Source organism: Heloderma suspectum, chromosome 11 (assembly GCF_057233095.1).
Source record: "Heloderma suspectum isolate Gila_16-S chromosome 11, 16-S_ref, whole genome shotgun sequence".
Classification (NCBI taxonomy): domain Eukaryota; kingdom Metazoa; phylum Chordata; class Lepidosauria; order Squamata; family Helodermatidae; genus Heloderma; species Heloderma suspectum.
In genome coordinates, this window is record NC_139468.1 from 43,116,044 (window position 1) to 43,143,481 (window position 27,438).

The 27,438-nt window shown below is 47.8% G+C and overlaps 2 protein-coding genes across 9 annotated transcripts in view; one reads left to right on the forward strand and one right to left on the reverse strand.

The window, feature by feature from the left end:
• SPG11 (SPG11 vesicle trafficking associated, spatacsin) overlaps positions 1-8,761 on the forward strand; it is a 67,187-nt gene extending 58,426 nt beyond the window's left edge. For 7 of the 8 annotated variants that reach the window (XR_014785437.1, XR_014785438.1, XM_084817625.1 and 4 more), the window contains one exon: positions 1-8,761. Coding sequence is in view for 5 of the 8 variants with exons in the window: in XM_084817625.1 (XP_084673751.1) it covers positions 1-181 (181 nt within the window). In the remaining 3 variants the exon portion in view is untranslated. The other variant, XR_014785436.1, reaches the window with a different exon arrangement.
• On the reverse strand, positions 7,917-22,008 carry EIF3J (eukaryotic translation initiation factor 3 subunit J). The gene is made up of 8 exons (XM_084817640.1): positions 21,962-22,008; positions 21,777-21,886; positions 18,958-19,027; positions 18,671-18,762; positions 17,842-17,956; positions 17,482-17,640; positions 9,796-9,869; positions 7,917-8,906 (listed from the first exon to the last, which is right to left on the reverse strand). The coding sequence occupies exons 1-8, from the start codon at positions 21,984-21,986 to the stop codon at positions 8,775-8,777; spliced, it is 777 nt and encodes a 258-aa protein (XP_084673766.1). The 5' UTR covers positions 21,987-22,008; the 3' UTR covers positions 7,917-8,774.
• Between the last annotated feature and the right edge of the window lie 5,430 nt (positions 22,009-27,438).

The following is a 27,438-nucleotide window of genomic DNA, read 5'->3' on the forward strand; positions in this document are numbered from 1 at the left end:
GTTCAAGCAGCGTGCAGGCAATGAACCTGCTCTAAAAAACCTGAAGAAGCTGTTGACATATTGCGACGATATCTATGTGTATTACAAGCTAGCTTACGACAACCAGTTCTACGATGTAGTGAACATGCTTCTAAAGGATGCCCAAACAGGTTGTTGTTTGAATGACCTGCTGGCAAACTAGACTGCCTGACTGAGAGAACAGCTGGATCCATAACGTATGTTATGGGGAACTTAAAACAGACCAGAAGGCAGCTTGTGGATAAGCTGTTAGATTTTCAATATCTGAACCATACAAGAAGACACAGTACAACGTTGTTTCCAGCAGCCATACTAACAGTGAGGAGGATTATTAACCTTGGGGTTGGTTTCAAATTAATTTTGACTTCTGAAGTCAGAATTGAATAAAACTGGCATTTGTATGTAACAACTTCACATTGGAGACTGACTTTCTCTCTGGGGATCCTTCTCCTGAAACCAGAAGTTACTTAGAACTACACATTGCAAAAAACTATGTCTGATCTTGAAGCTCTGTATCTGAGCTTCCAGGTTACAAAATGGTGGGATGAGCTTCAGTAATCTTTTTCCTGTGTAGTGCAAATAGCCTGAAAGGTAAGAGTATTAGAGGACCATTTGCTGTACAAACAACTTTTGTTCAACCTTTTGTTCAACATTAGATCTGAAGTATCACTTTTACAATACCTACTATCCCAGCCATGTTTAATACTATGTTTTCAAAAACATTTTAAATAACAGGTAGCATTTCAGACCCAAGTTGAGCTTCAGAAATTGGCAGGCATAATTCAGATTCACAACTCCCCTCTCCTATTACCCTCATTACTCCCATTGTTCATGAGCAATTCTTACATTTTCATGAAATTTAGATGAGCCCAGCTTTTAAAAGTTCCTAGTAAATGACTTCCTTGGCTCTGGCTAAAGGTGGAGAGCTGGTGCCCATTACTGCCTCAGAGCATTCATATGTGAGCAAAGGTGAGCTAAAAAAATGATGTTACCATAGAGAAATGGGTAGTTCAGTAAATCACTATAGGTTGGATCCAGAACTAGGCATACTTGGAGTAGACCCACTGAAAGTCAATGACTAAGTCTGGATCTAACCTCTATGTGTGAGGGATTGTGGACTTGGTATACCTGCTATATCAGTTAGATTAGATTATGGGGCTATTTTCTGTAGAAAGGTGGCTTAATGGAGAGAGAGAAAATAGTTTTCCAAGGTTCCTGTTACTTAATTTTGCTGCGTGTGTTTTTCTGTAAAATGATCCTTACACCAGCAAGTGAACAGCATACCTTTCAGGTATGAGCATCATTTAATTCTGTGAAGTCCATAAAAATGCACAAACGTGCCTGTGATTGAAGCACACATATGGATAAAAAGAGCGTTTTTTAATCCACACAAGTACCCATTTATAAATCTGCTGTAACAGACTGGGTTCACATGTCACACTAAGCCACGGTGGGTTGTCATCGTGGGTGGTCACAGAGTGGCTTAGTGTGACGTTCGAACCCAGAGTGGTTTTCCCATTATGGGTAGTTTTGTGCAAACAAGCTACCCTGAGAACCCATAGCTTGTAGTGGGGTTATTTAGGGTGGCTTGTTCTGAGGGTGGCTTACGTGGCAGGGTGATTTTTCCGCGGGTTGTCAGGAATGGCTAGAAAACCTACTGGCAAGAGCAAAAAGCTCCTTGCAATCTTGCCAGTGTTGCCACCATTCTCAGCCTCAGGATGGATTTTTTTTTCTAGGAATCATGAAGAAAGGACACCGGAGGGTCTTGTATGTGTTTGCAAGTGTTGCTTTTTTAAAATTTTCACTCCTGTGCATGTGCACAGGAGCAAAGGGCTACTGCCCGGAATCTTGCGTAAATTTCCCCTCTGTTTTACTGCTCTGCCATGAGATCTGTGCAAATTTCCTCTCTGTTCTACTGTTCTGCCATGAATTTGACATTGAGAAGGGGGCAGAGGGTTGGGTGTGCTTATTTCAGTGTAACTTCAAAAATAAAAAAGGTGTTCACTAGCAAGGGAAGCCCCCATAATGGATTGGTCCACTGTGGTTGCTGGCTGATAAGGGAAACTCCCTCCCCCTCCTGCATAAGATCTCAAAAACAAAGTATTTTTCTGGGCCCTGATGAGCATAGGAACACATTTGCCATTTTTTATGTATTGTTCAGGGTCTTGCACAAATGTGCAAGAGTACCTGCCTGCTATTGAGCCCAGCAGAGTCAGATTCCACTCTTGCAAATCTCCTTGTCAATTTCATCCTTCATCTTGGTGCTTCTGATGCAAAACTCTGCCCCCCTGCCCTGATCAGATCACAGAAAGGAAATACTTTTCTGAGCCCTTACGAATGTGCTAGCAAGCTTTTGTTGTTTGGTGTCTTGTGCTCTTGCACAGGAGCAGGTGTCCCCTATTTTGCCAGTCATGTATCCCCCTCTGTCCTCCACCTTGGTACTTCACTTGATAGCAAACACCTTTTGGCTTTTGATGTTACACCGAAGTAAGTGCACTCATCCCAAAGCGTCTTCTCTCAACTCTCCCCACCCCCGGTCAATGTCAAATTCATGCCAGAGCAGTAAGATGGGAAATCTGCACAAAATTCCTAGCAGTGGCCATCCTCTCCTGCGCAACTTGCACAGGAGCAAAAAAAAAAGCTTACGAAAGTAGGGGAAGTTTGCGAAAATTTCACTGACAGAATTGCAAACATTTGCCTGCATTTATAAGGACTTGGAAAATTATTTCCTTTTTGCAATCTGATGTGGGAATGGGGAGGGAGTTTCCCTCATCAGGGAAAGAGTGCTGATGTAGGGAATGAGGATTTCTGCTGCAAGGGCCCTGGACTATGTTCCAGCAATGGCCTGGAGGATGGAGAGGGACTGAAGGGGTACACATGAGAAGCCACCAAGTGGGCAATCGTCTCTTGGGAGTGTCAAGCCAATCCACCATAGCTTGTTCTCAGGATGGCTTAGCATGACGTGTGAACAAAGCACATTTAGTGTGCAAAGTGAAAATGGCAGGAAAACATAACTTAGCAACCTCTTCCAGCTTGGTATTTTTATTTCCTTATGTTAAAGACTAAATCTATGGAATATGGAAGTTAAATCCTCCTGGGAATTGCCAAAATAAACAGGGTTTATTTCTAGGAAAGGCTACTACTAAAAAACAGAAGATTACTCCGAAGAAAAAGCCAACAATGGTTAAGGAGTGATGTGCCAGATGAATCTGATCTCATTTTTTGATCAGGTCACCTCCCTTGTGGACTGTGGGAATGCTGTGGACATCATATACCTCGACTTCAGCAAAGCGTTCAACAAAGTGTCCCGTGATATTACCAAACTAGCTCAAACTGGGCTAGATGAAACAACGATCCGGTGGATCCACAGTTGGCTACAGAATCAGACTCAAAGAGCGCTTATCAATGGGATCTTCTCAAATTGGGGAGAGGTAACGAGTGGGGTACCGCAGAGCTCAGTCCTGGGCCCAGTGCTTTTCAACATTTTTATGAATGACTTGGAGGAGGAGGTCCAACCCTACTTCCAACCCTACTATTCTGTGAGGTGCCATTAGAAAATATGAGCTCTGCATGTTGTAAATGGGACAACTGGCTATACATAGTTTCCATTCTGTTCTAGTGATAGAAAGGCAGGTAGCAGCGCAAAGGTTTGCCGATTCTTCTATTGACCAGGTGCAACCAGCTTCTTGGAGCCTGTGGAACTCTTAGGGTACAATCCTATGGTCCCTGGGACACTGTCCCAGGCGCCATGGGATAGATCGGCTCTCTGCCTCTGACGGCACAGCCGTCTGCCCTCTGCCCTGCCTTCCCAGCCCCCACAGAAACAACCACATCTCCATACCTTTCTGATGTTGACAAAAGTGGAAAGGAAGTGTGTGTATCAGGTCATGGACCTCCCTGCTCTTCCCAGTCATGCTCCCCCCGCCCCACCAACCAGGCAGTAATTAATTTCTTCTCATTGGTTTCAGAAAAACAAAATTCCCTTTGATTGGTTTCAGAATGACAGAAAAACTGGTCAGGGAGCGGGGAAAAGGACTGGTCCTCCCTCACTTCTACCCTGCTGGCATGAGCTCAGCAGGACTTTGGCTATCTCGGAGGCTTCAGCATTGGAGCTCTCTGAGATAAAGGTTAGAATTGTCCTGTTAAACACTGTACTTGCTCCTAAAGCTGACCTTACACTCAGAGAGACCATGCGCAGAGAAAGAATAGTAAGAATGAGCAACAGAGGGGCATCCTCAAGAGGTCCAACAATAAGTAAATGGTCTACAAAGCATCTCAAGGAACAATTGTAGATCAGAATCATTCAGTAACAAACAATTGGGTAGAGGTGACAACCCAGGACAGAGTGGAGATTCTTGGGAAGTTGGATTTTCTTTCAAGGGACAGGATGTCCAAAAGCAGTTGGCATCCGAGAGAGTAACAACATGCTCTCTCTGCTTAAGGGTGCTATTCCAGTGAAGGATGGTTTAGCAGGCTTACTACTCAGTTTTGTACCAATTTGCAAAAGTGCTCACCGTAAGGCCCAGATTGCCTCTTAATGAACTAGAGAGTTGAACTTGTACTGCAATGAACTTGTAGTATGCATCAGAAGTTGTCTCTCTGGACAGAAAGAATTATTGCCTTTGCTGCTAAGAAAGCTCACTTGATCTTGTAGCGTCTAGACCACATTCCATCAAGGTGAATTGGCTGAGCTTACTTCCACAGTGTGATCCCTGAGGGAGAAGGATTTTGGTATCTGTAGTCCAAAAAGGATTATTCCTGGTCATGTAAAACTGACATGTGTTCCACCTATATCCAGTTCGTGCACTGATCTCACGACAGAAAGATCAGTTCTTGAGGCCTGCAGAAAAGTGTATGAAGTGTCTATTATTTGCTATACACCAAACATTTTCTAGTGAGATACTAATTAATGGGATCAAGGAAAGCACCCAGTTGCCTTATGGAAAAGGTCCATGCAGGGACCTACAGATGAGTAAACTGAGCTGAACCATCTCCCATAGGAGCCTCTTCTCAGGAAGATCCTAAATTAAGCAATGTTCAAACAGCCAATGCTCTTCAGTGCCTCTGTGCCTAAGCACTTGCCCATGAGTGATGTTCTTAAGGGACCATCAGGAGAAACTTCCTGACAGAGCAATACGACAATGGACCCAATTCCCTAGGGAGGCGGTGGGCTCTCCCACACTGGAGGCGTTCAAGAGGAGGCTGGACAGCCATCTATCAGGGATGCTCTGACTTGGACTCCTGCATTGAGCAGGGGGTTGGACTCGATGGCCTTGTAGACCCTTTCAACCCTACTGTTCTATGATTCTACTATGATTCTAGGTTCACCCAAAAACAAGCCCTGAGGGTTCTCAGGTGCTCAGTACTTTTGAGTGGGATCAATATATATGGCAATATATATGGCCATACATTTTTGTGGGCTTCTGGACAACTTGGTAAGGCTGGCCTAAAACTGGCCAACTGAAATTCTAAGCAAGTCGCTGGAAGTATGTATTTATGTCCCTAGAATAGCTCAGTCTTCCTAAGGCACCCTTCCTTATGGCAGAGATTGCATGGATACCAGAATCCTTTGCAGGGTCTATGGATCATAAGGGAAACTGGAGGTACCTGTGTGGAGCATCCTTACCAGCCCAACAGCTTCCTCAAAATGTGATGATCCTATCCTGAGTTGTGCATGTCCGTAGGAAAAACTGCAGACAGCAAAACCCATATCATTTAGTAAGGCTACAGTGGGTAGCCACTAAGGCCCTAATAACGATATTTATGGCTTCAAGAGGCCTTGGCTTTTAATACTGGGTTAAAAGGCACAGCATGCCCTCCTGTTCCTTTACTCAAGATATTTGGCTCCCGCATCTCTCTTCCTGGTCACCTCAGCCTCTGCTATCATGCCTCCGAAACTAGGTCCACAATGGGGCGTGACTTTTACAAAGGACAGGGGTTTTGTTGGTTATTCTCAAGCAACTGTAGGGGAGAGGAGCAGGATCACTGGTAGGAGGGCTGTATATAGGGTTGCATGTATCAGTTCCCCCAAGCAGGCCTATCTTTTGGTGGGCACTCCTGGCTCTAACCAAGTTAGGAAAATGCCTGAAGATAGAAAGCAATACTGATCAAGAGGGCTATTGTGAATGGATTTCTTGAGCCAAAGATTCACTCTGTTATAGTGAAGGGAGGGGCAAGACAGCACACAGAAATGTTTATCCTCATGTGCCTCCCTTTCCTTAGCAGCACTCACCTGATTGAGCTTTGGTTGTCATATCAATTTCAGCACATGCTCCAGCTATCACACTCTTATTGGGGGGGGGGGGTGGATCTACTTGCTGTTGCAGCTCACTCAAAACCTTCGTTGATTTGCCGAACAGACATGCACTAGCAGTCAGCACTGAGACTTTTTTGGTGGTCAAAAGGAGGTGGGAGAACATTACATAAACCAGAGATGTAGCAGGAGCAATAACAGGGCTGGCAAGCCAGCGGTGAGACCAGGTCCCAAACATTCTCAGTCAGGCCTCAAGGCCAGTAGAGGCAAACACAATAAACCAGAGGAAGAGGCAGGATACTTCTTACACTGCAAGATCTGCTTACAGCAAGCATGTCTAACATCCCTCCCCTCCCCAGCTGTAGATCTATTTCACAAATTTAATGGAAGCATTCACACTACAGGCCAGTTCACACATCATAACAGCAAACTGTGGGTTAATAAATTAACCCACAATTCGCAAGGATGTCAGCCACTTTCGGTTTCCATAAACAATCTTAAATAATCCAGCAAATCTTAGGTTAACTCTGGATTGTTTAACCCATAAACAACCCAGACTGCCTGGGTTTGGACATCATGCTAACAAGCTACAAACAAGACAGTTTTAGGTTGTTTATGCAAACTGGAAGTGGCTCATGTGCAGCGTGCGCCCCTACAAGTCAGGAGTTAGTTAACCCATGATTTGCCATTGTGATGTACAATGTGGATCTTTGGGAAGGGAGAAAGTATGAAATGCTTGCTAGCCATTTGGAGGAGGCTTAACCTTCCGTTAGACTCTGGCTCCTGCTTTAGGGCAGGATGGGGCCTTGCTCCTTTGTCACACTAGCTGCCCCAGCAGTCCTTGCAGCTGCATGCTCTCCTAGGATGACTCAGTTCTTGATCCCTATTATTGATGTTTTCAGTCCCTTTCTGCCAGACTGAAGAATCTTCCCCATATCAACAGCAAGGGTCAAACCTTTAGTCTTTGCTAAGAAAAAGGTAACTGTGTGACCCAGGAGGGACAAGAGCCTCTGTTCGCATGCAGAAGGCAGGAATTATATACACCAGCGTGGAGGCCCTCCCTACCTCACGTCGGAAGGTTTGAAGCCTGGCCCTTCTGACATAGGAGCAAAAGAATACACACCTGACTGCTTTTCCTCACTACACAAGAATGGTTGTATGATTCAAGTTTTAGTAGCTAGCTTCTTGTACAATCACTACAAGAAGCTAGCTATATAAATCTTAGAAAGGCACTTTTTGCAAATTGCACATAACCTAAAATAGTATGTGCTATAAACATTACTTACTGCAAAGTATCCTCAAAAGAAATAGGAAACCAACTTAAAACTGTTCATATGCATGTTTCATTTGCAGACATTGTTCTTATAGATCTAAGGCTCCTGCTGAAGCCAAAGGATGGCAAGTGACCTGATTTCAAGTTGTTGGACTCAGGCACCACTATACCTGCTAAAGCCAGAGAAAAAAATCTGACAGTTATAAGACATTGGGATTAAGTAGGGCCTAGTGTGAGACTGGAAGGCCAGGCTGGAAGATGCTCAGAAAACTAGTATGTTCTCAAGTGAGAGAGAGAAAGAAGGCCAAGAAAGCCCTGCCTGCTTTCAAGCCATCGTTCTCACTCACAGTAGAAGCACAGCCAAACCAAAGGTCTCAGTCCTCACAATAGTGATTTTATTAAATTAGTTACTTTTATAAAACATTTGCAGATGTCATAATTGTTAACATAACAATTTGCCCAACTGTCGTTAACTGTTGCAGTTTGCTAAGCAGGATTCCTGTAAATGAAAACAAAAACAAAAACAGCAAAGTCTTGTGAGAGTTGGATTATAGCCACCAAAACTTGGTGACAAAGAATTCCCCCCAAGAGTCAGAGAAGTGTAAACTAAACTGCTTAGACTTGAGTTACAAGTTTCTTCCAATGCAACAGAACCATCCCCCATTCTGACCCAAAGAGGCGATTTATTTACCACTTCCCAGATCTGAAGTCAGTGGAATTTCACAGATGCATTCCAAGTGCAGAATCCTCCCCTCAGGCCATTTGCCAACCTACTGAAAACCTCAAGCTCTAATTTAATAGATAAAGCCATTTTTAATACTAAATGCACACCATGCCCTTGCTGCAAACTGCTTTTGTTGTCTGGGTAGAGTCTATGGAAAAGGTACAGTTAAGGCTGTTATTACTAAACTGTGCTGGTATTAATACAATTTTGGCCTCTTTGAAATTAATTTCCAATTAAGTGCTGCTTCTGCTGCTATGAAGTCACACATTATCAAAGTTCCATTATTTCCTATTATTGAATAAAGAATTGAGCTTCATCCTTTTATTCCCTTCGCATCAAGGTGGGCACCCCAACACTTCAGCAGCCGAATGTCGACAGGGTAACCAAGAGCACAAAGATACTGCACTTTCTGATTGTAGCATTTGGCAGAATTTAAAGGAAAGAAGTTGTGCTACACATTTAAGGGATTATGGGCAACAGAAAGACAACAGAAGGGAGGAGAAATGTCACATGAAGTCTTCGAAATCTTGTACGTAGCCACCATCGTAACCACCATAATCTGCCAAGTCATCTTTCATAGTTGCTTTTAAACCTCCTCCAGGCACCACTCCTTTTTTCTTCTTTTTGGCTTTATTTTGCTGGAGAAAAGACAGAAGCAGCCCAGGTTTAGGAAGGGACCTATAAAACCAACCCTCACTCCCCAAACCTTGGTTAAGATAGTGAAAAGTGAGCATCAGTGTGCTTATAAACAGAGCAGAACAACCACCACTCAAGGCTCTTCCAAAGAGATACAAATAGCATTTATTCTGACTGAAATAGTAAGTATTCTGTACGGGTATCGTGGTTTATCAGAACTATGAAAGTCGATGAACTACTACACTATTAAGAAAATTAATCAGCATACTTGAATATGAAACTGACATGCTTCCTTCATATTGTAAACCGTCTAAGGCCTGGGGGTCCATCCAGCCCCCCTGGTTCCTCAGAGGGCCACGCCTCCTTCCCTGGCCCCACCCCATTTTCACCAACACCAATGGTTTGGTGGTTTCCCAGCTTTTCTGCAGTTTTTCCCTATTCTGAAAGGTTGGAATGCCTCTCCGAAGGCTGAGTGACTGACAGTAAAGGCTTTAAGCTACAGTATGCTGGCTTCTGGGCCCCACCCCTTTTGCCTTTACCCTGCCCACCACTGGAACGCAGCCCTTGAGTGCCTCTCTGAAATGGAATCCAACCCTCAGGCTGCAAGAGGTTCTGCACTTTCAAGGAGTGTCACACTGCAACAGAACACCCGGGCTGGATGAGCAGAGGTGTTGCCTATTGTACAGAGCAAGCAGACCAAGGGAGAGGACACAGGACTCTGGGGAACCACCACCTTCCTTTACCTCAGTCTATGTGGGCCACCAGAACGACTGAGGGGCTAACAGAATGTCAACAAGGGCACTGTGGTAACAGCTACCGGAGCCCAGAATAATCCAGAAGACCACCACCCACTCCAAATGGATGGAAAGAGAAACCATGCCCAAGACCCACCTTCTCTTGTTTTTGCTTCTCGCTGCATAGCACTGTCAAGGAATTTGTGATCTTTTTCAAGTCATCAACTTCCACTAAATTGGGAATAAAAGCAGGGGGTCATTTACAGGGCTTTCCAATAATCACTTTTTCAGCAACTCATCAAACAAATAAATTATTGGACACCAGTTTGAGTAAATACAGATTTTCTGTTTGAGGAAGGGTGCTAGAGAATCAGAGTCTACCTCAGAAGCAGTTCAGATTTATTTATTTTTTAACTTGATTTATACCCCGCCTTTCTACCCAAAAATGGCACTCAAGGCAGATCTCCACAGGAAACCAGCTGGGGTGCCCTGGCAAAGTATTTTTAGAAAAATACATGGAGGCTGAATGGGAAGGGCCACAGATCAGTAGCCAAGCAAGTATTCAAAAGGCCCCAGCCAGATTCAGTGGTTAGCATCTCCAGGTTACAAAGATGTCAGGTGTGAGCTGGAAAAGGCCTCTACCTCAGAACCTGAAGAGCCTCTGCCAGGCAGGCTGGACAGCCCTGGGGTGGACAAACCAATAGTCTGACTCAGGTAGAGGCAGAACTACCTTTTCAGCAACTGTCATCACATTTTTCATTTACTCCCTCAAAATTCACTAATCAGTGAATATAGAACTGATGTTAAAAAAATCTACAGAAACCAAATGAGGCCTCCGTTGGGGAGGTTTGCTCAGCTGTGGTGAGTAGAATTCCTCTCCTGAAGATGGAGATGCAAAAGACCTGGCTTACGGTGACAAAACCCAGTCACACTAATATTCTAAGACACAGAATAGCCATGTTGGTCCATTAGGAAAAAAAACTAGATTAAAACACATTAAGGGTGCAAATCTGTGCATGTTTGGGCCGAAAAAACTCATACAATTGCTAGCACAGACTGGAAGTTTTAGGCCTTTTTTCCAACTAAACATAGGGATTACACTCTAAGCCACAAAATACTATACCCTTTATACGTGATAACTGTGGTCAAGTATATATAGATTCTGGGATTATAAATTAGCAACATTTTGAGTGTTACTCTGTGCCTTAGAAAATTTTACTTGAATCCTGAAAGTGTATACCTAGTGGAAGACGAAGTAAACAGGGATTATGCATTTGCATTCAAAATGAAGTCCTACTGAGGCAGTACCAGACTGAAGCGCCTTTAAACTAACATGCAAATGGGAGGTGACTTCCTGACAGAATTGTTTGTTTTCCTGCCTGAACATAACGTGCTGTGCTTTTGCCTCAAGTGCAAGCTGGTTGCATCCCTAGGAGCCAACATGGATTTGTCAAAAGCGAGTCCTGCCAGATGAATCTGATCTCATTTTTTGATCAAGTAACCTCCCTTGTAGACCATGGGAATGCTGTAGACATCATATACCTCGACTTCAGCAAAGCTTTCGACAAAGTGCCCCATGATATCCTGATGAGCAAACTAGCTCAAAGTGGGCTAGATGAAACAACGATCCGGTGGATCCACAGTTGGCTGCAGAATTGGACTCAAAGAGTGCTTATCAATGGGACCTTCTCAAACGGGGGAGAAATAATGAGTGGGGTACCGCAGGGCTCAGTCCTGGGCCCAGTGCTCTTCAACATTTGTATTAATGACTTGGAGGAGGAGGTGCAGGGAATGCTGATCAAATTTGCAGATGACACAAAATTGGGCGGGATAGCTAATACTTTGGAAGACAGAAACAAAATTCAAAGTGATCTGGATAGACTGGAGCGCTGGGCAGAAACCAACAGAACGACATTTAATAGGGATAAATGCATTCTGCGCCTAGGAAAAAGAAACGAAATGCACAGTTACAAGATGGGGGATACATAGCTCAACAACACGACAAGCGAGAAGGATCTTGGAATTGTTGTCGATCACAAGCTGAATATGAGCCAACAATGTGATGTGGCTGCAAAAAAGGCCAATGCTCTTTTGGGCTGCATTAACAGAAGCATAGCTTCCAAATCCCGGGAAGTACTAGTCCCCCTCTACTCAGCACTGGTTAGGCCTCGTCTGGAGTACTGTGTCCAGTTCTGGGCACCACACTTTAAGAACGATGCAGACAAACTGGAGAGCGTTCAGAGGAGGGCAACAAAGATGATCAGGGGACTGGAAACAAAGCCCTATGAAGAGAGACTGAAAGAACTGGGCCTGTTTAGCCTTGAGAAGAGAAGACTGAGGGGAGATAGGATAGCGCTCTTCAAGTACTTGAAAGGTTGTCACAGAGAGGAAGGTCAGGATCTCTTCCTGATTATCCCAGAGCGCAGGACACGGAATAATGGGCTCAAGTTACAGAAAGCCAGATTCCGGCTGAACATCAGGAAAAACTTCCTGACTGTTAGAGCAATACGACAATGGAACCAATTACCCAGGGAGGTGGTGGGCTCTCCCATACTGGAGGCGTTCAATACGAGGCTGGACAGCCACCTGTCAGGGATGTTCTGACCTGGATTCCTGCATTGAGCAGGGGGTTGGACTTGATGGCCTTGTAGGACCCTTCCAACCCTACTATTCTATGATTCTTTGAGAAAAGGTATGAGGTCTGGAACAACGAGTGGCCACATTCCAAGGTATAAGAGAGGTGAAGAGTTCTTGGACAGAACACAGGAGGTGCTGGAAGGACAACTGTGGGGGGCCACTCAGAAAGAGGAAAAGGATGAATGAAAGGAGGAGCAACCTTCATGGACGACTGTGACACTCAGGAGGTAGAGATTCAGCAGCCACTTTGCATAACTAGAACTATGAAATTGCTTTCTCTTGCAAAGGAGACTGGTGCTGAACCTTCAGGGGAAGATCTACAGCAGACCTTGCAGGACAGGAAGCCACATGCTGGAGTACCACAGATCAGAGGGGATGGAACTGCTCCCTGAAGCAAGAGAAAAAGAAGAGTGGTCGTGGCTGGTGACTCCCTCCTGCGCAGAATAGAAGGGGATGTGTGGGGGACATGTGGTGGCCAGACCGGTTGGCCTGAGGAGCTCCCAAGAGCACAGATTGGAGATGTGATGGAGTGGCTGCTGACACTTATCAATCCACCTACAGTTATCCCCTCCTGCTTATCCATGTGGGAATGAATGATACTGCCAAGCACAGCTATGACCGCATCATGTCAGACCATGAAGCTCTAGAAAGGAAGCTCAAAACCTTGGGGCTCAAGTGGCGTTCTCATCCATCCTTCTGGTCTGCAGAAGAGGACTAGAAAGGGAACAAAGAATTTTGCAGGTGAACAACTGGCTATGAAGATGATGTTGCTGAGAGAGATTTGGTTTCTGGGACCATGGTTTACACTTTGGGGATGAAGGGCTGCTGGTGGGAGATGGACTGCACCTCAAAAAGACTGGGAAGAATGTATTTGCCTGAAGAATGGAAAGTCTGATCAGAAGGGCTTCAAACTGAATCCTGTGGGGATGGAGATGAAAGCCCAGAGATACAGACTACATAAAAGGGCTCATGCAGTGCAGTAGGAACAGAAAGAGCAGCTATAGTGGGGCCTATTAATACAAGTGCAGGGAGGTCATTAGAGCATAAAGTTCATGGCTTTTGATGCCTTTATACTAATGCTCAGAGTATGGGAAATAAACAGAATGAACCTGAACTCTTGATTCAAGAAGGCTAAGAGGCAGACTTGGTGGAATGACTCCCGTGAGCGGAATGCAGCAACTGAAGAATATAACTTGTTCAAAAAAACCAGAAGCCACAGAAAGAGGGGAGAGGTTGCACTGTTAGAAATGTAGACACCTGCACAGAAATTCCAGAGAATGAACATGGTGGCCCTGTTGAAAACATCTGGGTTAAAATAAATGGAGAAAGGAATAAAAGCCATACTACGGCGTCTACTACTGACCACCCAGCCAAGGAGAAGATATGGATGATGCTTTCCTAAAGCAAATTGCAGATATCATGGAATCATAAAGTAGTAGTGATGGGGGACTTCAATTGCCCTGATATCTGTTGGGGGACACTCTGCCAAGCAGGGTCTCTCCAGGAAATTCCTGACTTGCCTTGCTGACAACTTTCTCCTTTAGAGGGTGGAGGGAGGAACAAGAGGATCAGCCATCCTTGTCTTGATTCTGACCAATAGAGAAGAGTTTACGAGGTGAAAGTAGAAGGAACTTTGGGAATGTAACCATGTAATGCTCACAGTCTTGATTTTAAGAAAAACTAAAGCTGAATGTCGTCAAACATATACCCTGGCCTTCAGGAAAGCTGATTTTAATAAACTGAGAGCAATAACAAGTAGGACTCCGTGGCAGAAAAACATAACAGGAAGGGGAGTTCAAGAGGGATGGGAGATCCTAAAAAAGGAGATACTAAAGGCTCAATCAGAAACAATCCCAATGAGGAAAAAAATGGACGGTAACGGAAGCCAGTGCAGCTACACAAAAAAGCTTAGCAATGATCTGAAAATTAAAAAGGACACATATAGGAGGTGGAACGAGGGCAGATAGCCTGGAATTGGCGAGGGATGCTAAAAATAACAAAAAGGGCTTCTTCAAATATGTTCAAAGTAAAAGGAGGACAAAAGTAATGGTAGACCAATTGCTCAGTAAAGATGGCAAAATGCTGACAGATGACAAAGGCAGAACTGCTAAACTCCTATTTTGGCTCAGTCTTCTCCCAGCAGAGGATCTGGTTTCAGCAAGGCATTAGGCAAAGTGCCCCATGATATTCTGATTAGCAAGCTAGTTAAGCATAGGCTGGATGGTACTGCTACTAGGTGGATCCACAGCTGACTGGACAACTGTACTCAAAAAGTGCTCATCAACAGTTCCACATCAAACTGGAGAGAGGTATCAAGTGGGGTGCTGCAGGGCTCAGTCCTGGGCCCTGTACACTTCAAAATTTTAATTAATGACTTGGAGCAAGTAGTGGGGGGAATGCTTATCAAATTTGCAGATGACACAAAATTGGGTGGAATAGCTAATAGACGACAGAAACAACTTTCAAACTGATCTTGATGGGTTTAGAAAACTGGTCAGAAAGCACAATGAAATTGAACAGAAACAAGTGCAAAGATCTTCATTTAGGAAAAAGAAATCAAACGCAGAGGTATAAGATGGGGGATACCTGGCTTGACAGCAGTACAAGTGAAAAGGATCTTGGAGCTGTAGTTGATCACAAGCTGAATATGATTCAGCAGTTTGATGTGGTTGCAAAAAAAGGCGTTGACAATTTTAGGTTCCATCAATAGAAGTATAATCTCAAAATCATGGGAAGTAAAAGTTCCACTCTGCTCAGTCCTCACCTCAAATACTATGTCCAGTTTTGAACGCCACACTTCTAAGAACGATTCAGATAAACTGGAATGAGTTCAGAGAAGGGCAACAAAGATCAGGGGACTAGAGACCAAGTCTTATGAGGAAAGACTGAAGGAACTGGGTAGGTTTAGCCATGAGAGGAAAAGACGGAGGGGGATACGATAGAACTCTTAAAGTATCTAAAGGGTTGTCACACAGAAGATGGCCTCAACCCATTCTCTGGCATCCAAGTCTCCAGGACATGAAATAACAGGCTTAAGTTAAAGGAAGGCAGATTTCAGCTGAACATCAGGAAAAACTTCCTAACGGTTGGAGCAGTCAGGCAGTGGAATCAACTGCCTAGAGAGGTGGTGGGCTCTCTGTCATTGGAGATCTTCAAGCAAAGACTGGATCTGTCAAGGATGCTTTTAACTGGATTCCTGCACTGAGGAGGGGCCTAAATAGCCCCTTCCAACTCTTATGATTCTATGATGCTATTAAATCCAGGGAACTGGGGAGAGTGCTTGGTCCTGATGGATTTCCTGCTGATTGATATAAAAAGTATAGTGAGTGTTTACCTCCTGTTTTATTGGAGGTTTCTAATGAAGCTTTTAAAAATAAGTGTTCACCTTCTTTTAAGGAGGCTTATATAGCTGTTCTAAAGTTGGGTGAAGTTCCTGCTTTATGTTCCAGTGACAGACCCATCCATTTCTTTGATAAATACGGATACTAAGATATTGACAGCCACGCTGGTGCATAGACTTCCCCGCCATTATCCATTCACCTCAAACTGGGCTTACACGGGGCCATCAAGGATCAAACAATTAGACTTTGCATTAGCTCTATCTGAAAATAAGCAAGATGCAGTTGCTATTTCTAGTGTATTGGGTTTTTTGTTACATGTTTTAAGTGGATTCCCCCAAAGGGGTGGGGTGGGGGATTAGTATGTTGCACGTAGCTCCTTGCTCATGTGTGTTTACTAGTGGAATATTGTCTCCTTTAATTAACTTGTGCCAAGGTACATATCAAGGATGCCCCTTATCCCCTTTTCTTCTTAATCTAGTTTTAGAGCAGCTTGTGCTATTAGAAACTCTGAAAATATCAAAGGTTATTTTATAGTAAAAAGGTAAAGGTGTCCCCAACCAGTCGTGTCCGACTCTAGGGTGCGGTCCTCATCCCCGTTTCTAAGCCGAAGAGCCAGCGCTGTCCAAAGACGCTTCCGTGGTCATGTGGCCGGCATGACTGAACACCGAGGTGCACGGAACGCTGTTACCTTTCCTGCCGAGGCGGTACCTACTACTTGCTTTTAACTGGATTTAACTATCTACTTGCAATTTCTTGCTTTCGAACTGCTAGGTGAGGTTAATATAAGATGGTTTTGTATGTAGAGGATGCTGTGTTTTATTGATAAGCCATAAATTTCTATTCCTAACCTTATTTCTCTAACATAATAGTCGGGCATTTTATGCAGTTATTCCATAAACTGGGGTAAACCAGATTTGATGCTTTGGGTTTTTTTTATCTTGTTAGTTCCTAGGAAGCTTTCCAAATTTAAAATTGTAACCACATTTGGTACAAGTATGATTTAGACAGGTGGTCTAGAACTCCTTTTAAGTATTTGGGGGTAAGTGTGATTAAGATTAATTTAATTCTGAGGGTGATTTATATTATAAGAAATCTTCCTATTCTTATACCTTCTGTTTATTTCAAGCAAGTTTATACATTATTCATGGCTATGGATAAAATTGGTATCTATTATCTTTGAGGTCTTTAGAATAAATGGACTTGAGTGGGCTATTTTCAAATAAATGGTGGGTTGTTTTGAAAAAAGTAAACCATGATTTTTTATCTAAAGATGAGGCTAATACAACAGAAACCTTTGTTTCAAATCTATTGGACACTTCAGAGAATGTTTAATGAGGGGTGGTTGCATACCCCCCGTTTGCTGGAGTCTTAACTTGGGCACTGGAACACTTACTCATATGGCCTGGGTGTGACCTCCTGTTGCTTCAGTTCAGTCTAAAATTCAGGGGACTGCTAATATGACCACAGGTGATCATTGCTAGAAGATACTTAGGCTCTCTTAGGCTATAGCCCCAGAGTTTGGAATTTCACCTTATAACATGTATTATGGATTCTTTGAGCATGGGGTAGCCAAGAGAATTATTATACAATACTGGAAGGGAAAATCTACTCTTGACTTGCAACTGTGGTTAGCTAACGTGTGTTCTTTGAAAGAGTGGGCCAAAATGAAAACGTCCAAAGGCCTGCAGTTCGCAGCACTCTTAAAATGGAGTGCAGGAGGTATTATGCAGGCTTACTTAGATTTGACTGCTAGTTCAACCCAGTCATTCAGTCCAGCTTCTGTCACTGGATTGCTGCTTTAATGTGTCCACATATTAAAATGGGAGTAGAGGGCAAACAACGATGTTCCATTGTGATGTACTTACATGAAATACATACATCTCGAACTAATGTTTCCAAAAAACCAGCGTAATATAGGGATTTCTCATACTGTGTTATTTTCTCTTTTAACAATTTGCCGAATTCCGTAAAGTCATCTTTTGAAGATGGATTCATGGCATCTATTCCACATGTGTTATTTACACCTGTAAAAGGAAGGGCAAATAGTAACAGCAGCTGACATTTATATGGCCCACTGAAGGGAGGGAAATGCTTGAAGTAATGTGGCCAACCATCTTTTTTTACATTTCTACTTTGAATTGCACCCTGATCCTGCAGAATGTGGCATGATGAACATATACGCTTACAATGTCACCATGCTTAGATTCCAGTGCCTTCACACTTACCAAAAGTTTCTTTTGCTAATTCAAGGTCTGCCTCTTCTTGCAATTTCTGCAGCCGTAGCTTGTCTGCTAACTGTTCTTCTGGTGTAAGTTCTTTAGATTCTTCGGATACCTCTAACTTAAATGAGGAAATAAAACCAAGTTCAATTATATGCAGTGACTTTTAGTCTGTGCTCAGTGCTAACCTAAGAGGAAAGTCAACATGGCTATCAGAAGTTTCAAATTTATGCAGATGAACAGAAAATTAGTATTTTACACCCCTTACTCCAATGGTTTTTACATAAACCATGTCTTCCAAAAATTTTTTCCTCCACTAAGTGGAGACACGCAGAAGCTCCATAATTAAATACCAGATGTAACTCTTGCTTTATTTCACTGTATATAGTGAGTCACATCCAATATAAACTCCAGAACGAAGATCAAGGGTCTCCCCTGGAGGAGTTATGCTCACTTGAAAAGTTGGAGGGTGCCTCTTTAACCTCACCCAGGGGGTCTATATATAAGCAGAAAATGCTGAACTGGGGGAATTATGCGTGTGGCAATCAATTTAAATGTGCAACAACTGAAAAACTCTCATGTGACCACAATGTACAAACTCAAAACATCCAGCTAAAAAACTCACTCTGTGGACAAAGCCGACCTTAAGAAAGTAGAATAAGCCTCCCTCACCCACCCCCAAGCTGTTTGACACTCTGGTCCTTATAAATGGCTGTCAGGGCTCACTTCTTGGGAGAATAGGGCAGGTAAAACTAGATCAAGGCATAAGGTGCCTCATTTTCCCAGGTGCATGAAGCAGAAGTAGCTCACCTATCTCCATTCAGAAAAGCCTTACCCTTTTTTTAATCTCCTCTTGCTTTTTCTTCTGCAGTTTTTCCCTCTCTTTTATCTTTTCTGCTATTTTCTTCTTTTCTGAAACTTTGGTTTCTGTGAAAATTGCATAATATCACTTTCAACTTTTAAATACTGCGAACTTCAGAACATGAACCATGAGTAATACATAGGCATCCTAACCCAAGAGGCCTGGGCCTCTGTCCAAAGGAACACACACAAGGAGGAGGCATCAGGATGCTCAAGCCACAAGGACTATTCTGCTGCTCTTTAAGGGGGTGGGCTTCTCACCTGGCTTTACTTCTGTCTCCTTTTCTTCCTCCTCCTCCTCCTCCTCCTCCTCATCATCATCCCAGTTATCCTAGCAGGAAAAAAAAGCAAGCAGCACCAGGTATCAGCATGAGAGTACAATGCAACACACACCGGGCAGTCAGTTCAATGGGAGAAGAGTGGCCTGGCCTCACACTTGGTCTTCAGAACTGAAGTGAATTGTTGTAAGAGCACGCTTACTATTGAAGCAGTCTGGTACATCGCACCTACTTCAGATTGCTCAGGAGCACTTTGCAAGAAAAGCTGGTGGAAATAAGGCCCACAGCTCATGATGCCCTTTGTTACTTCTACCCCAGGAATTATTGGAGAGAGGGATTCTGAACAAAGGCCAAATTCAGTCAGTGGGTTAGTTCCCTTTATGCTACGCTCAGGATCAACTCAACAAAATGTATCCCAAAGACCACAAAAGAAAGTGAAATGGAATACGAGAAACATTCCCACCTTGTAACACCTACAGCATCCGCACCCTGCTGGGGCAATGACCCAGGTTGCACTAGCAACCTGAATGCTACAGCCAGCCATAGGCGGCTCAGCCATTCGAAGAGAAGACGGCTGCTGCTAAAGATGCAGCATCCTTGAACAACTACAGCTGCTGCAAGACAGCATCTGTGTAACACACATTTCGGGCACAGACTCCACAAAACACAAATCTTTCTTGCCTTGAAAAATTGTAACTAAAAGTGAGACTTAATTGCTAACTCCAGACAGTACACTTTAATTAGTAGCTTAAGTAAAACCACCAAGAGGTGAGGAACAGCAGCACTTTGCTCACCCAGGAAGGGTGTTGGAGGTGCAAGTGGAATTGCTAACACATTGCCTTGGTTCAGCCACCTCTCTCCTACCATCCCCCATAGCACTACTAAGCTACCTGTCCTCATATACCATGATTAGCCAGTTGTGGCCTGAAAGAAAATAACAGCCAGCTTTTGTAGATTTCCCTACCTGAAAGTTCTTACTTGCTGCAGACCACCAAAGTAGCAGTTATTTACAAACCTGGTGTTTAAAGACCGCTCCATGGAGCCTGCCCAGCAATAGCCCATTTCCAATTATAAGAAAACTCTTCTAATAATTCAACAGATTCATTAACAGAAGGAGCTCCTCTCTGTATCCTTATAAAACTCCCTCTCCTGGTAGGGGCTTGCTTATCTTTCACAAAGCACATAACTTACAAAATATGCCCCAAGCCAAAGGAACTGAACATGTCTATTTTTACTCACAGGGCTTCTTATATTACACAAACTTGGCAGTCCCTCATCTCCCACATCAGTAGAACAGTTTTTGAACAGGGTGGGTAGCCTGTGGCGTTCAGATACTAGACTACTGCTCCCATCATCCCTGACCATGCTAAGTGGGAGCTAGAGTCCAACACAAGTGGCCATCTCCAACCTGGCACCTTCCAGATGTGTTGGACTGCATCTCCCATAATTCCCAGCCAGCATAGCCATTGGGGATGGCTGTTCTAGAATAAACTGGAGCATCTAACCCTGTCCTCAGTCAGCCTGATGCCACCTTTTTCTCTAGCATCTCAGCACCAGCCCTATAAACAGCCACACCCTCCATTTTGGTTGACAAACTGCAATGTCCAGGACTGATAAGGGCGTGCCTGAGCACATGCACAAACTACCGCCCATGCCCAAGTCCATTTGCCTTCTTGACACAACTGTATTCACACAAAAAACAAGCATAATTTAGTAACTAACAGCTACTCAAAACTCTAAGAATATCACAACTACGGAAAGAAATCTTGTCCGCATTTTGAGGCAATCTGACAAGCACCAAATATAAGGCCAGCAGTAACAGCAACCAGAGCAGGACGTACTTAATCTTAAACTTGTACACATCTCTCATCAAATAAACATTTGGAGAAGTATATTCCAAGGCTGAGAGTAACGGACAATTTTACTCCGGAGCGGGGAAGGCCTTCCGAGTCTGCTCTTTTCTCAAAGACTCCAAAACTGGGGGGCGTATCGCTAAGCTTACCCCAAGTGTAAGAGCGTGCTTCAAGTTCCTTGTCCAGAGCTGCCTAACCGCCTCACGCGGCTTGCCTGGGCACCAGCACGACGTTACCGAGCGCGCTTTCCAAAACGCCCAGGAACTGGATACCGCGGGGCCAGAAGGCAGCCCCAGCTGCCGGGCAGCCCCAGCCGCGGCTGGGCCCAAGAGCGAGCGCCACATCCTCACCCACGGAACAGGCCACGGGCAGGAGGGGGATCCTCCAGCCGAGGGGAGGGGGCCACAACGGGGCTGAGCCCGACAGGCCTGCGCCGAGGGGGAAGCCGGGCGCCTCGGAGGGCGGCCTCCAGCCCGGGCCGTCCGGAGGGGCGGGCGGCAGGCGCCGCGAAGCGCCCCTCGCTGTGCCGGAGCCGCCCGCGCTTCCGCGGCCGAGCCCACCCGGAGAGCTCCCCGGAGCCTGAGCGGCCTGGCCTGGCCTGGCCGGCCCACAGCCGGCTGGCGCTCCTCTCCGGGCGCCGCGCCCGCTCGTCGGCCCCGGAAGCGTCCGCCGCGCCCGGGCCGGGCGGCGTCGGCGGGCGAGCCGCTTCCCGCGGGGCGGCCCGGCCCGGCTCCCCGGCGGGGGGCTGCGCGGCGCCCCGCGGCTGGCCGAGGCCGGGGGAGCGGAGCAGCTGCTGCAGGCGGCCGGCCGCGTGGCAGGCGCGCCCGGCCCACGCCGCCAGCGCGCGGGCGGCGGCCTGCGCTCCGCCGGGGCGCCCTCGGCAGCGAGGCCCGGCAGGGCGGCGGCGCGCGGGCCGGAGCCCAGGCGGGGCGCGGCGCCGGCTGCCCACCTTGACGTCGTCCTCCTCGTCCTCGCCGGCCCAGCGGTCCGCGGCCACCACGGCAGGCGCGGGCGGGAGGCGCCCGGCCAGAGGATCCGGCGCCTCGAAGGTGTCCACGTCTGTGGAGACAGAGAAAGGGGCTCAGCGGGGGCGCGCGCGGCGCGGCGCGGCGCGCGCGGGCCGGCCGGACCTACCCCAGGAATCCGCCTCGGCCGCCATCTTGCCCGCCCGTCACTCGCTCGGGCCGGGCGGGGGCGGGGCGGCGCCGCGCGGGGCATGCCGGGCCGGGCGGGGCGGGGCGGGGCTGGCTGGCGCGTCCCGAGGGCCGCAGCCCTGGAGCGGGCGGCGGCGCCTCCGCAAGCGGCCGCGGGCGGGCGGGCAGAGCGCGGCTCCGCGCTGGGGCTCCGTCGCGCAGAGGCCCGGCGCGGGTTGCCGCCCCCCTCCGCCCGCGAGGAGGCGCCGCCGCGGCTCGGCGTTCCCGGGCAGCCCTCGCCTCTGCCCGGCGGGCCGCGAGAGAGCGGCTCCCGCCCGGCCCGCCAGCGCGGCGCTGTGCCCGCCTCGGCCCTGCGCGGCGCCTCGCCGGGGCTGGGGGAAGCCGGGCGGGCGCCGGCCCGCAGGACTCCGCGGCGCGCCCGTCCTCCCCCCGCGGCTCAGCGAGCAGTTGGGCGAGGGGCGGCTTGTCCGTGGAAGGCCGCCGGGCCGAGACCTGCCCGACGGCCTTGGCCCCCGCCCCGAGCCGCGGCCCGGCGCGAACCCGCCCGGCGGCGGGGGCTTCCCCGGGCCCTGGGAGCCGCGCCTCGGCGGCCCCGCGGAAATGCGAGGAGGCGCGGGCCCGCCGTACGGCGGAAGGCGCCTGCCCCGCCCCGGGCGCCTCGGCGAAGGTGCCCACGTCCGCGCGCCTCGGGCCTGCCGCGTTCCGTGCGCCCGCGCGGTGGCCCCGCGTCTCGGCGACGAAGACGCCCTGCCCGCCCCGGGCGCAGCGCCCGCGCGCTCTCCTGCGGCCGCGGCGCTAGTCGGCCACTTGCAGGGAAACTCCCTGGGCCTAGAGGAGCACGCAAAACCCACCACCCGCGATCTGAAACGGTCTAGCCCATTTTCTCCCTTCGGCACCGAACCGCTGCCACTCCAACCGCGCAGGAACACAATTTTGCGTAGCGCACCACCTAAAACTAATATCTGGCTTTGCAGGACTGTCGTGCGCTCCCCGCCGGCTCGGGGCCTGCGCGTTTCGGCCAAGGCGGGAGGTAGACCGGGGCCCCATCTGGCCGCCAGCCCTTGCTTCACTGTCCCAAAAGGCATTGCTAGGTGTGACTTGACACCTGCAACACCCACCGCTGACTCATTCGTTCAGATTGCAGATCTCTAGATGGAGGCTGGTTCTATCGAAACCTCTTGGCCACCACACCTGGCCAGATTTATTTATTGAATTTATGCCCCGCCTTTTTTCCTCTTGCAAGGAACCCAAGGCGGCTTATATTCTCCTCCTCCTCTCCATTTTATCCAGATTTTTGGATTTTGCTTTTTCTTCCCCTGTCCCCAGCTTTTTGTACCCCCTAGCCCGATGAAGAGTTCTGGAGACCTCAAAAGCATATTTCTGTAGAATTTTGGTTTGTCCTAATAAAAGTATTGCTCAGCTGTGGATTTTGGATTTGAAAATGGGAACGGCACTTCCAATCTGAGGCCCTGCTGTGCCCAAGGAGAGGAAACACGGCAATATTGAGCTGCCGGTCTCTGGCCCTGACTTCATATAGAAAGCTGTGTTCTGCAGGCAGGACCCCTCAGGATCTGGGCAGCTGCCCTAAAGGCTGATCTAGCAGAGCATTGGGTAACTTGCAAGGACCCAGCAGCCATGGTCCAGCTCTGGAAATACTCCCTTCTTGCTGACTTCCCCTTTGCCTTAAATAAACCAGTTGTTGTTCAGTCGTGTCCGACTCTTCGTGACCCCGTGAACCACAGCACGCCAGGCCTTCCTGTCCTGCGCTCTCTCCCGGAGTGTGCTCAAGTTCATCTTCATTGCATCGGTGATGCTATCTAGCCATCTCAAACCAGTTGTCAAACTGGTTGTCAAACCAGACAACAAGTAACAAACCAGTTGTTACTTGTTGTCAATCAATATACTCATAGGAGATAGATCTCTTTGTCCTTGAAGCCTAGCGTTGCCCCTTGTGGGGACGTCAATGTCCCCAGAAGTTTTCTGCTGAGGCCAGCTCTTTCATGGCAGTGGCTGGCGAGGATACATTGTGGGGATGTCTCCACAGTGGTCATTGACACTGGCAACAACCCTGGCATGCAAGGTGCCCATTTGGATGGCCTCCCCTTTCCTTGCCTCACCCCCCTCCCAGGCACATGGGCTCCTGAATCCATCTTGACACAGCAACCTAGTGCCCATGCCCACTTCCTCCACACACCCTCAGCCCTTGAAGAAGTCACTGATTATGCCTTTCTGTGCAGCACCACACAGATTCTGGCCTTGGTGGGGTGCTGGCTCCTCGATGACCAGTGGGACCTCAAGAGTATCCTGCCTTGGCCCTACTGGCATGATAAGCAGCCTCTGCCTCAGGGCCATGTTGTGCAACATCTCGCGCACTGTCATAATTTCAGCTGCCTTCTCAGTGCCTTTGTCATGTGTGATGACAGGTTGGAGACACCAGAAGTGCATCTCCAGCCGGCACGCTCCTCGGTCATGTGTGTTGCTTGGTAGTAGCGTCCAGTGGGTTCTGGAAGCTTCATCTGGTACAGGGTCAGGAGGGATGGCTGACGCTAGTATCCACTGTCGCCTGCAGCCATGTGGATGGGCTGCTGTCACCCAAGGTGCTTGTTAGGCATTCTTTTCCCCCACCTGGTACCTCCTCAGTGCCCATCCCCACCCTTCAGACCATGATTCCAGGGGTTCAGGGCAGAGTCAATTGTCTACTGCACCCCATGAACCCGGCACTAGTTTTAGACTGTCTGCTGGTTTAAACCTCTGCAGGGGAGGTGAACTGGTTAAAATAATCCAGACCAGGCACCTGATGAATCCAAATGGTTTCCTGAATGCACTTGGGGAGTTTCCTGCCTCATATGTCAATTGAAGCCCTGGCTGACCTGTGGAATATGAAGATAGCCAGGGCAGTTGACTGTATCTCCCCTAAGCACCCTCTTACCCCTGGTAGGGCCAGGTCAGCACCTTGGTTTGGCAAGGAGCTAAGGGAAATGAAATGGGAGGGATGAAGACTAGAGCCCTGTTGGAGGAAAATTTGGGACAAATCTGATTGAACACAACTAGGGGGTTCTGTTCTGTGACAGTGAAGGCAGCTAAGAAAGCCTATATCTCTGCCATCGTGTTTGCACATAATAGACAATGCTTTTCCACGCTGGGCAAGGCCTTTGCCAGGATGCTGGAGATGCTGGACAGCCATCTGTCAGGGATGCTCTGACTTGGATTCCTGCACTGAGCAGGGGGTTGGACTCGATGGCCTTGTAGGCCCCTTCCAACCCTACTATTCTATGACTCTATGAAAGGGAGCCAAAACCGCTGTAGGCTTGCTGTGAACAATTTGCCTCATTCTTTGCAGATAGTGCCACTCAGATTTGACTTGGCTTGGATTCCAACATTGGGACATGTCCGGTGGATGTAATCTTTGCAACGGTCTGTCCGTTTGGTTTGGATTCTTGTCAGCTTGTGGACAAAGTGTATGGAAAGATGAGGGTTACCACTTGTCTGCTCAACCTTTGCCCATCCTGCCTAATGAAATCAGCCAGGATGGGACTGGCCATATGGCTAAGGAAAGTGATCAATGCCTCCTTGCAGGAGGGACATGTTCCCTCTTGCTCAAAAGAGGCACTCATAAGGTCTTTATTAAAGAACACTTGACCTAGTAGATCTGGAAAGTTATAGGCTAGTCTCAAACATTCCAAGGTGATCAAGGAGACTGCAACTCCTGGGCACATTTGGGTGATACTGATTATCTGGACCCATTTTAATCAGACTTTCAGATATAGGATGGAGACTGCTTTGGTCACCTTGGCAGATGACTTATGCCAGGAACAGGATCTGGGGAGTGCAGCCCTACTTGTTCTTCTGGACCTCTCAGCGGCTTTCAGTACCATCAGCCATGGTATCCTTCTGGATTGCCTGGCAGGGCTGGACTTAGGAGGTCCTGTATTGCAGTGGTTCTGGTCCTTCCTGTCAGGTCATGTCCAGAAGGTGGTGTTAGGGGATTGTTGTTCAACACTGTGGCCTTTGGTCTATGGTGTCCCACAGCTTTCTGTTCTGTCCCCTATGTTGCTTAACATGTACATGAAACTGCTGGGAGATGTCATCAATATGTTGATGACACACGGCTCTATTGCTCTTTGTTACCTGATTCCAAGGAAGCTGTTGACACCCTTGAACATTGCCTAAATTTGATAATGGGCTGGATGAGGGTCAACAGGGCAAGATTAGACAGAAAAGACAGAATGCCTTGGTGAACAGAATGCCTGGCTTGCAGATCGGAATTCTGGATGGGGTTACATTCCTCCTGAAAGGTCAGGTTCACAGCTTGGAAATGCTCCTGGATCCTATGCTGTGTTTGGATCTTGCAGTGGTGAGGAGCACATCTGCACAATTTTGCCTAGTGCACCATTCCTGAGTCATTCTGCTCTGGCCACAGTTATCCATGCCTTGCTTTCATCGTGGTTAGTCCATTGCCATGTGCTCTCTGTGGGGCTGCTCTTGAAGCGCATCCAGAACTGCCATTGGTGCAAAATGTGGCAGCTCAGTGGCTAACAATATCGTGCACAGCACTGTGACCCTCTCACCCTGATATGGAACGATCTTCACCGGCTGCCAGGGGTTTTCCGGGCGCAGTTCAAGACACTGGTTTTAACCTCTAAAGCGCTGCAGGTGGCCCTCCAGGGGGTGTGTAGGAGCAGCTGGGGGGCGGGGGCTTGCCCCGCTGGGAGGGCTGAGGGGGACTCTGGAGGGGGCGCGCGAGTGCTGCCCCTGGCCGCCATGCTCAGCTGCGGAGGGCAGCGGGGACTCTGTGGCTGGGGGCGGGGGCGGGGGCGGGGCTAGTCCTGCCTGAGCTGCTTGCTGCCCGAGCGGGCGTCTCCGGACCGGGGGGGTGCGTCAGCGGCTGACTGTCCAGACCCCTCCCTGATGAGGCCCCCCGAGCCCACTGTGCTGTGCCCCGAATGGTTTGTGCATTGTGTCCTCGTGCCGCTGGAGCCGTATAGGTGCTGTCGCATTCCCCCACGCCTCCTGTGGGCCCTCTGCTTTGGCAAGGCTGCTGCGGCTTGAGCTGTGGGCTTTCCTCCTATTTTTCCTCTGGCTGCTGAGCTCCACCTTCCCAGGTGTGTGCGGCAGGGGAGGGGCGGGGCGGGGCGGGGTGAATTGCTTTCTCCGGTGGGGATTCAAAACAGTGACCTTGGGGATGTATTTGCATGTGTGCATTCATTTTTGTGTCTCTGCAACTGTGCTGGCCTTTCCCAGCTGTTGTAGCTTTTTAATAAAGAGTGACTAATGAGGAAAGGGGAAGGCGTTTTTCCCTCTGTGGGTTGGCACTGGAGGTCTTGTGTGCGCGTGCGCAATGGCACCACCAGGATCTGTGGGCTGTGCCTGCTGCCTCACTGAATGTGTTTCATAGAATAGAATAGTATCATAGTATCATAGAACAGTAGGGTTGGAAGGGGCCTACAAGGCCATCGA

Excerpts from the sequence above, each read along its gene's own strand:
- EIF3J (XM_084817640.1), bottom strand. The coding sequence starts at position 21,986 with ATGGCGGCCGAGGCGGATTCCTGGG. Across the intron at positions 18,763-18,957 it reads GGAGACAGAAGTAAAGCCAG|AAACCAAAGTTTCAGAAAAG; the intron begins GTGAGAAGCCCA and ends CAATTTTCACAG. Across the intron at positions 17,957-18,670 it reads AAGAGGAGATTAAAAAAAGG|TTAGAGGTATCCGAAGAATC; the intron begins GTAAGGCTTTTC and ends TCCTCATTTAAG.